Source organism: Bos indicus, chromosome 8 (genome assembly GCF_029378745.1).
Source record: "Bos indicus isolate NIAB-ARS_2022 breed Sahiwal x Tharparkar chromosome 8, NIAB-ARS_B.indTharparkar_mat_pri_1.0, whole genome shotgun sequence".
Classification (NCBI taxonomy): domain Eukaryota; kingdom Metazoa; phylum Chordata; class Mammalia; order Artiodactyla; family Bovidae; genus Bos; species Bos indicus.
Window position 1 is genome coordinate 27187365 of NC_091767.1, and position 10600 is coordinate 27197964.

General features: G+C 42.6%; 1 protein-coding gene and 1 long non-coding RNA gene across 5 annotated transcripts in view; one reads left to right on the top strand and one right to left on the bottom strand.

The window, feature by feature from the left end:
* CNTLN (centlein) overlaps positions 1-1774 on the bottom strand; it is a 352381-nt gene extending 350607 nt beyond the window's left edge. For 2 of the 4 annotated variants that reach the window (XM_070794501.1, XM_070794502.1), the window contains exon 1: positions 1358-1774. In XM_070794501.1, coding sequence (XP_070650602.1) covers positions 1358-1717 — 360 coding nt within the window. In that variant the 5' untranslated portion in view covers positions 1718-1774. The remainder of the gene's footprint in view (positions 1-1357) is intronic. The other 2 variants (XM_019965900.2, XM_070794499.1) reach the window with 2 other exon arrangements.
* Positions 1417-8457, top strand: LOC139184536 (uncharacterized). Its single transcript, XR_011568025.1, has 3 exons — positions 1417-1551; positions 2856-2955; positions 6098-8457. It is a non-coding gene; the product is annotated as an uncharacterized lncRNA (long non-coding RNA).
* Positions 8458-10600: the final 2143 nt, after the last annotated feature.

The following is a 10600-nucleotide window of genomic DNA, read 5'->3' on the forward strand; positions in this document are numbered from 1 at the left end:
GCTCCTTAACCACTGAAGAATAGACACAGAACATTGAAAATAAGACATTGAAAAGGAAGAAGTCACATAATAACTCCCCTATTTGTTTAAACAAAGACATATTCAACTTCAGCACTTCCCAGGTGGATCAGTGGTAAAGAATCTGTCTGCAATGCAAGAGATACAAGAGACATGGGTTCAATCCTGGGTTGGGAAGATCCCTCCGAGAAGGAAATGGCAACCCACTCTAGTATTTTTGCCTGGAGAATTCCATGGACAGAGGAGCCCGTGGGCTACAGTCCAAGATGTCACAAAAGAGTTGGATACAACTTGGTGATTAAACAACATTTCAGTTTGAACAAGACTGTTTTGGTTTTACATTCTTGACCCAGTCAGGAAAATCCTACAAAAGGGACAACAGAATCAAGTAGAACAAACTGTGAGAATGAAATTTATGAATTTTTATTAATCTAAACTTATGATATTTTATAGTTACCTTGCTGTTTAGCACTTCTTAATGGGTTCTATCTTGAAGACAGAGTGACTCAAAGATCTACTGTTGAGCAAATTCCCAACATTTAGTCACCCAGTCCTGTCAAAGGTTCTGGTAAACTCATAAAAGAGATGGTGGTAAGGATACAAAACTTCCAGAATGTGAGTACTCAAGCCACGTTTGGTACTCACAAACTATACAAATAACCAGAAAGTAATGTTAAGGTAATTGATTTAGTATATGCTTTTCACAGGCAACATGACATGAAATTAACATTTCTCACTAGAGAAATATGGGATTAACATAGTTGGTTAATAAATATCTAGCATCCTCTACTATGTGTGAAAATTCCCAGCCTGAGACTCCCTAAAAATTATTGGTCTGTTTTAAAAACTTCAGTTTTACTTAAGAACAAGGGCAAGTGTGGATCTGATGATTAAAAACACGCTCCTTCATGGATGGGTTTTAATATAAGTGCTTCCACTTTCCTGTTCCACATTTCAACTCTGGGATTGCACTCTACTGCACCAAGTACCACTACAGTCACAACAGAGAACTTGAGCTTAGGGCGGTGGGGTGCGTCCGCTAGTTTTGGTGGGATCCAAGTGAAGGCAACCAAACCACCCAAACCAGGGGACAGCCGAGGCTGTCCCTGCCCGGCCAAGGTCCAGAGAAGGGCAGGAGCCAGAGGTCGACTAGCTGGGCGCGGCCGGCTCCCTCAGCAGCGAGCAGCGGGCCCGGCTGGGCGTGGGAGCCGGGACGCAGCGCCGCCGGGCAGAGGTGGGTGGGTCCTAAACCCGCGCAGCGACACAGACGAAGGCAGAGGGAGAGGGACGCGGCCCCAGCCCCGCTGTGGAGGGGAAAGGCCGGCGGCCACTTCGATACCTGACACAGGGCCAGCTCCTCCTTTACGCTGCTCAGCTCTTCCTCCAGCAGCTGCGTCCGGGTCACCATCGCCTCCTCTACCGAGATGCCCTCTAGCCGCATGGACCCCATGGGCGCGCTGAGGAGGGGAGCCTGAGCCGGAGCTGTCCCCGCTGGCCCTCGCTGGCCCTCTGACCCTTCTTCGCCAAGCCAGGGTAAATCGCTTTTGTCCACGACGCCCTCCCGCGCTGCGCCCTCAAGACCCGAGGTCTCGCTGCGCACTGCGTGTGCCACCGCTCCCCGACCAACACGTGGGGACCAGGGTCCCAAGTGTCGCGCCGGGGGCGGAGGGAGCTGTGAGGGCGGCGACCGCGCCGCCATTGCCGCGGCTGCTAACGGGTCAAGTTCCCTCTAGGAAACTCCACCTCCTCTTCCCCATCCTGGCGATCCCGAAGCCCCAAGCCGCGCATGCGCCAGCTTTTTCCCGCCTTGGCGCGCGGGGTCTCGCGCTCGCGGGCCCTGGCTGGCTTCCCACGGGCCGCGCGCCTGGCGCGAGCGTTGGAAGCGCACGCGTCCTGGGCCGGAGGAGTTAGTCCGGCCCGGCCTGCACCGCACCCTTGAGTGCCCTGGTCAGTATTCAATCCACCACGCCACGACTTCCCATCAATCTAAAACCCTACCCGCCGCTACTTTGCGTCTAGCTTACACCCCACTTCTTAAAGCCTTTCTTGACAAGCTCCTAGCCCCAAATGATCCCTAACTGTGAATTCCTCCGCCTTCAAGACCCTTGCCAACTCGTTTGTCACGTTTCATTGACCGCCCTGGAGTGTCAGTTACAGGGCTAATCCCTCCAGCGCTGTTGTAAGCTCCTTGAGGATCAAGGAATAAGTTTTACACTTAAATGTTTTCTTCACACCCTTTAGCAAAACTGCTTTACGTACAGCTGACAACCAGCTGACTGATGTCTAGGAGACGTGGAAAGCCTTGTGCTGAGCTGGGACTATCGAGCAGGTTTCCCATTGGAATTATGATCCCTTGTGCACCTTTGTCTTCTGTTTTGCAGGAGTCATGATTTCCTTTTTTTATGTCAACTTCTTTATGCAGTTGGCTGCGTATCAAAGTGAGTGTGACCCGCATTCTCCGGAGTTTGAATCCTCGGACCAGTTTGAAATTAGTAATTTGGAGCGTGGTTTAAAAAAAAAAAAAAAAAAAGGCCAGCTTTCTTTATTGTTCATTCTCTTTTTTCCTTCCTTTTTTTCCCCTTCCTTCCTGCTTTCTTTATTTATCAACTTTGAATAAGAAATAACCTCCTCTTTTTCTGTCACTGAAACACGTCCTACTTGTATTGAGTTTGATAAGGAGACGCACGTGGGTTCTACGCAATCGGGTTCTACCAAAGGCTAGATCGCTGTCCTCTGCTGTAAAGATTGCAGAGCACATGGAGAGCTGCGGTGGGGTGGGGAGAACTGTGGAAATAGGGGGCTGACTGCTTTAACTGATGACTTCTTCTTTTAATCAGAATTACCACTCCGTGCCAGAATCTAGTCAGCACCTCGAAAGACACCCTCCCAATCAGAATTCTGCTGAGGCAGGATGATTGGACTTCCTTCCCACTGAAGGTGAGTACTTAACAAAATTTATAAATGGATTGCATTAGAAAAAGTACATATAATCTTGTCTTAAAACCAGTTACTGGGACTTCCCTGATGGTCTAGTGATTTTGAATCTGCCTACCAATGCAGAGGATCCCTGGTCCAATAAGATCCTGCTCTGGGGCAACTAAGCCCAGGAGCCAGAACTGCTGAAGCCAGGGTGCCTATAGCCTGATCTTTGCAACAAGAGAAACCACTACAATGAGAAGCCCGAGCATGGCAACTAGAGAGTAGCCCCTGCTTTCAACAACTAGAGAAAAGCGTTTGTAGCAGTGAAGACCCAGCACAGCCAAAAATAAATAAATAAATCTTTCTTTTAAAAGAGGGGAATACAAAAGTTCTTTTTAAAATAGGAGTTACCATACTGAACATTTACTATATGCTGACTCCAGTGATAACTACTTTTCATTTATATATACTCATTCAGTTTTTACATCATGAGAGTAAAATAGGTATTATCCTCATTTTCTACTAGTAAGGAAATTGAAATTTGAGAAATTACGCTACCTTGCTGAAGTCCCACATTTGGTATTAGAAAAGCTAGAATATGATTCCACTTAACTCTAAAACCTGTGCCTTGGATCCCTACCTTCACTCCATACCTGTCACTTGAAATACAGCATTAGTATGATAACACATGAGACTTCACTGAGTTTAAGTCTATAGGAATTCCAATCACATGATTTACATGTTTGGCATGAAATCAATGTCAATGCACATTTTCATGGCTATTTGGTACTCACTCAGAAGGGCATTCAGAGAAGGCACTGGCAACCCACTCCAGTACTCTTGCCTGGAAACTCCCAGGGACAGAAGAGCCTGTTAGGCTGTCGTCTGTGGGGTCTCACAGAGTCGGACACAATTAAAGCGAATTAGCAGCAGCAGCAGCAGCAGCAGAAGGGCATTATTTCATCTGAATACAGAAAAATTATTTTGAAAAGCAGTGAAGTCTCTTCCATTATATACAATGGATAAGTATACATATTCAACTCAAAAGAAGGATAATATTTGAATCAATGACTAGACAATTTTTAAATTTTTTACTATAGTATAGTTGATTTACAGTGTTGTGTTAGTTTCAGGTGTACAGCAAAGTGAAACACTTGTGTCTGTGCTCAGTTATTCAGTCATGTCCGACTCCTTGGGAGTCTATGGCCTAGCCAACCAGGCTCCTCTGTGAAGAGCTACTATGAAAATTCAAATACTGGTTATTATTTGAATACCTATTTTCAGTTACCTTGTGTCTATACCTAAGAGTGAAATTGTTGGGTCATTTGGTAATTCTATATTTACCTTACTGAGGAACAATCTGTTTGCCACAGTGGCTATAGCATTTACAATCCCACCAACAATGTATGAGAATTTGAAATTCTCTGCATCTTCAAAAACATTTTTCTTCTTTTTAATGATTATACTGATTATAATGATCTGCATTTCCCTAATGACTAATGACATTGATCATGTTTTCATGTGTTTGTTAGATATTTATCTTCTTTGGAGAAAGGTCAATTCAAACCTTTTGTCAATTTATTAATTAGGTTGTCTTTCTGGTCCCATCACTTCATGGGAAATAGATGGGGAAACAGTGGAAACAGTGTCAGATTTTATTTTTCTGGGCTCCAAAATCACTGCAGATGGTGACTGCAGCCATGAAATTAAAAGATGCTTACTCCTTGGAAGGAAAGTTATGACCAACCTAGATAGCATATTCAAAAGCAGAGACATTACTTTGCCAACAAAGGTTCGTCTAGTCAAGGCTATGGTTTTTCCTGTGGTCATGTATGGATGTGAGAGTTGGACTGTGAAGAAGGCTGAGCGCCGAAGAATTGATGCTTTTGAACTGTGGTGCTGGAGAAGACTCTTGAGAGTCCCTTGGACTGCAAGGAGATCCAACCAGTTCATTCTGAAGGAGATCAGCCCTGGGATTTCTTTGGAAAGAATGATGCTAAAGCTGAAACTCCAGTACTTGGCCACCTCATGCCAAGAGTTGCCTCATTGGAAAAGACTCTGATGCTGGGAGGGATTGGGGGCAGGAGGAGAAGGGGACGACAGAGGATGAGATGGCTGGATGGCATCACTGACTCGATGGGCGTGAGTCTCAGTGAACTCTGGAAGTTGGTGATGGACAGGGAGGCCTGGCGTGCTGCGATTCATGGGGTCACAAAGAGTCGGACACGACTGAGCGACTGATCTGATCTGATCTGATCTGTCTTTTTGTTATTGAGTCATTAATAGTACTTAACCAGCAGACAATTTTCAAGAATTGAAACTTGCACATTTTCAGAGCATACATAGGGAGTTCTTTCTTCTATTAGTTATTTGCTAAAATGACAGAAACTTGTGAAACACTGGATATTAACACTTCTAACTCAGAAAGATAAGTTAAAGATCTGCAATAATACATGAATAAAAATGTCCAAACAATCAAGTGTTTCTCCTATGCAATTTTCTGTTCAAATATTTAAAAGTGATGATGTCTGTTCTTTAGAAATACATATTAAAATCTGCTGAGGATGAAGGATATTAAACTATAGAAACACATAATTCTCTCTATATCACCACTGTATATGTGAAATATTGGGGAAGCGAGGAAAACATGCAAATTAATGTGGTATTTGAATTGTACTTCTCACTTTAATTTTTAAAATTATATCTAATGTCTATTTTAAAAGAGAAAATGTATTAGCAATTTCTCAGCCTTTACAATTCTTGTTTTTCAGAAAGAATGCCAAATTTTAAGACATGTTTATTTCTTCTTTACCAATTTGGTATACTCTTTATTTAGTCAACAGATTTAAATTTAAAGCCACAATTAGATATTGGTAAAACGTTAACTATAATAGATTTCTTTCATATCGTTTTGAAATTTATCACAGTTTTTAGGGTCTTGTCATATCCTAGGGATCTAAATCAAAAATAGCCTGCTGTCACCCCTTCAGCATTAAAAGAGAATCCCACAAGCTGGGATGTGCCAGTGTGACATTTGAATCAATAGCAGGCATATCATGTCAGGACCATGACATGATAAGACCAATTCCAATCCAGGAGTTAGAGTAAACCAAGGCAATTGTATTGTTCTTATATATAATGCTGGCCCTTGTACCCACAGGTTCCATTGCAAATTCAACCAACATTGGATCAAAAATGTTCAGGAAAAAAAGAAATTCAAGTACTTCCCTGGTGGTCCAGTGGCTAAGAATCCACCTTGCAATGCACAGGACACTGGTTCAATCCCTGGTCCAGGAAGATTCCACAGCAACTAAGTCTGCACGCCGCAACTACTGAGCCCACACTCTAGAGCCTGTGAGGCAACTACCACTGAGCCCTCAAGCAGCAATTACTGAGGCCTGCTCGGCTAGAGCCTGTGCACTGCAACCAAAGAAGCCACCACAATGAGAAGCCCCTACTCCCACAACTAGAGACAACCCAAGTGCACCATCAAAGACCAAGTACAGCCCAAAATAAATTTTTTGTTTTTTTTAAAAATTCAAGAAAGTTCCAAAGATCAAAACTTGAATTTGCCACACACCAGCAACTATTTATACAGCATCTACATTGTATTGGGCATTACCAGTACTCTGCTATGCTATGCTATGCTAAGTCACTTCAGTCGTGTCTGACTCTGTGTGACCCCATAGACGGCAGCCACCAGGCTCCCCCATCCCTGGGATTCTCCAGGCAAGAACACTGGAGTGGGTTGCCATTTCCTTCTCCAATGCATGGAAGTGAAAAATGAAATCGAAGTCACTCAGTCGTGTCCGACTCTTAGCAACCCCATGGACTGAAGCCTACTAGGCTCCTCCATCCGTGGGATTTTCCAGGCAAGAGTACTGGAGTGGGGTGCCATTGCCTTCTCCATACCAGTACTCTAAGATGATTAAAAGTATATAGGAGTATGTATATAGATTACATGCAAGTACAACTTCATTGAATACAAGGGACTTGAGTAATCAGCAGATTGTGGTATCAGGGGGATCCTGGAACCAATACCCCTAGGATACTGAGGGAAAACTATACTACAGTTTTATCTGAGTGATACCTGGCACCTATTGATCAGTCCTGAGACTCTTCTAAGTCAAGATCATAGGTATCCAAGGATGGCATCATCAGTTCCAGTTGTCCCATTTAACTTTCACACAATTCCAAAAGGATGAGCTTGCAGTATTAGAAAAACAGAATTTAATTTTCCATTTTCATCTTAAATGATTATATAACAGTCCAAAACTTTAAATAACTGTCTTTTTCCCTAATAATAGGCTTTTCTAAAATTATCTCAATTAAGTCCAAACTCTCAGTGTGGGTGTTGTCCTAAAGAAAAAAAAAAAAAGCCATGTCATATTGTTTTGAGTAACTTTTATCAGCTTACTTACCTCACTAATTTTAGAATACAACCCCAAATTCCCTGAGAATCTCAGCTGATTTCATACACAAAGTTACATAGTTTAGGATCTTTAACACATGACTGGAATGAGACAACACTTTTTTTTTTTCAGCTTTCTCACCTGTGTTTCAGTTTCTCCTCCCTAACACACAGCATGATAGATCCATGATCCTTGGTATTTTCTGTATATTTTCTTTACTCTCAAGGCAATATTGCAAAAGTACTCCAATTCTCCCACCTATTTTGTTTCTCTGGCTTCACCTCAAACATGAAGGTCTCCTTCCATTGCCAGTGATCTGGTTTAATATCTCTGTTTTGATGATGCTTATCTATTGCCTATAACAGTGTTCATACAGTATCATAGCATAGAGCCACACATACATACCCTCACACACATAAAGTGGCATTTTGCCTTTTGTGAGACTGTGATTTATGATAAATACTTACTTGGTCTTTGTCTCCATCCCCATTTCTGGCACCAAGCACCTAAAGCCCTTGCAATTTCCTCAATGATGAGAGCTTAAAGGTGTCTTTTTAGGTTAAGAAGTTGACTTTTGGAAAGCACCTAAGGATGGGGGCTGACTGCCTGGGGAGCCAACCAATCTTGTGATTAGAGGGTTGGAATTTCCAGGTTCTGATTCCCTTCCTGCTTGGCAAGGGGATCAGAGTCCCAGTAGGAAGTTGATGGAAACTCACATAGAGTACTTGGGGAACAGTTAAAAACACAAACTGATTACAAAGGTTAAGTGGAGGATCCAGAGAAAGCACAAAGGATAGTGCAGTGCCTCAAGGCTAATCAAAGCATGGGAGATGTTATCACCCTAAACTCAAAAGAGTGAGGGGAATGAGCAGTTCTTGGTACCAGGAGACAAAGGGCTGTGTCCAGAGAGCTGCCTGGCTAAAGACTCAAACCAAAAAATTGGAAGCCAGGGGAACAAATACTCAAGCCTCACTCTCTTCCCTCAGGCCCATCTCCTCCCATGCTCTGCACTGGCTGAATCCAACCAGTTCTTACAGGGCAGCCCACCAGGATACAGAACAGAGTGAAAAAAAAAAAAAAAAAGACAATCTGAAGGGGCAAACAGAAAGTACCCAGCTCAAGAGGCCAAGGTAGTTTTAAAAGCAACAACTGGGTCACTGTATAAATAGCATCCTGTTAATAGCAAGTAAAATAAAAGTAACAACTTTTACGTGGTTCACATGGCAGCTGTTTGGACTTTAACCTACAAGTCCATAGGAGAAAAAGGGAAGTCACATGTTATGAAGAAGAGGGAACGGAATCTAGAAAAGGGTTAGATAGAGAATATAGAGTTTGTGAACAGAAAAGCACCAAAGGGAATGCACCCACTTTCTTTACTGCCTTCACATACTGCATTAAAACTTGCTTTCCAGGGCTTCCCCTAGTGATCCAGTGCTTTAAGAATCTGCTTGCCAACAGAGGACATGGATTTAATCCCTGGTCACTTTCACTTTTCACTTTCATGCATTGGAGAAGGAAATGGCAGCCCACTCCAGTATTCTTGCCTGGAGAATCCCAGGGACAGAGGAGCCTAGTGGGCTGTGGTCTGTGGGGTCGCACAGAGTCGGACACGACTGAAGGGACTTAGCAGCAGCAGCAGCAGGGAAGAATAGACATGCTGAGGAGCAGCTAAGCCCGTGTGCCACATCTCCTAAGCCTGTGCTCCAGAGCCTGAGAGCCGCAGCTGCTGAGCCCATTTGCTACAACTACTGAAGCTCCACACCCTAGAGCCCATGCTCCACGACAGCAGAAGCCACTGCAATGAGAAGCCCACACATGGCAACAAAGAGTAGCCCCCACTTGCTGCAACTGGAGGGAGCCTTTACACAGCAACAAAGACCCAACACAGCTAAAATAAATAAATAAACAAATCTTAAATAAAAAAAAAACTGTTTCCAGAAGTTCTAGGCCACTTTATCTAATTTGAGATATGTGTGTGTGTATATACACACGTATATACAGAGAGAAAGAATCTCCCAAGCTAATATTATTCAATTTTCATTCTGCATCTATTTTATATTTTGTATCTCATAATTTTATTATTCTCACATTTAATACACTTGGTTTATAACTCTAAACAGATTGTAAGGTCCTAGAAGGCAGAAAAACCTTTTTTTGTACCTCTCATGAAGCCTATTACAATGACCTTACAAAAGAAGCACTCAAGGAATGTCTCTCAACTAGCTCCCTATAGGCCAAAGAAAAGTCTTGCCTTCAGTAATTATCAGATATTCCTGATGGTTGTTAATGATATCTCACATTAGTGGGACATTGCTTTGAACAGGAAACATTTTTACGGATGCATGTGTGCTCAGTTGTTCAGTCATGTCCAACTCTTTGCAACCTCTTGGACTGCAGCCCACCAGGCTCCTCTGTCCATGGGATTTCTCAGGCAAGAATATTGGAGTGGGTTTCATTTCCTTCTCCAGGGGACCTTCCAGACCCAGGGATCAAACCACATCTCATTGCAGATGGATTCTTTACCACTGAAACACTGGGTAAGCCTGATTTTTATGGGTAACTTTTATCAAAGTTAAAATCTAATATAAATATAACTCATGTATGATAATGACTACTTGGGAAAAAATAAAACTGTTAAATTAATGAAAATAATTCCTTTTGCCACTAACATTTTTTTTTTTTCCTGTATGATGCTTCTTGTTATAGCAAAATTCTACAGGATAATAGGAAGAAAGAAAATGAAATCAATTTGGGAACCCCTTGCCAGACACTGTTCATTTATTCCTTGATTTTTTTTCAACAAATACTGAACACTGTTCAGGATATAGCAGTGAACAGTCACAATCCTGGCTTCTACGGAGCTTATATTCTAGTAGGGGAAAACACATCATAAACAAGGAAATATACTTGTTAATTAGTGCTGTTATGTAAACAGAAATAAAGCAAAGGAAGGGAAGAGTGAGTGAAGGCAGTGGTTAAGCCCTGTTTTAGGCAGTGTGATCAGGGAAAGTATATCCAAGAGGAACGTTTAAATAAATGAGTTACTTCAACGAGTGGGAAGCATACCATGCACATATTTGTTTTTTTTTTGTTTTTTTTTTGTTTGTTTGTTTGTTTTTAAACTTTACATAGTTGTATTAGTTTTGCCAAATATCAAAATGAATCCGCCACAGGTATACATGTGTTCCCCATCCTGAACCCTCCTCCCTCCTCCCTCCCCATACCATCCCTCTGAGTCGTCCCAGTGCACT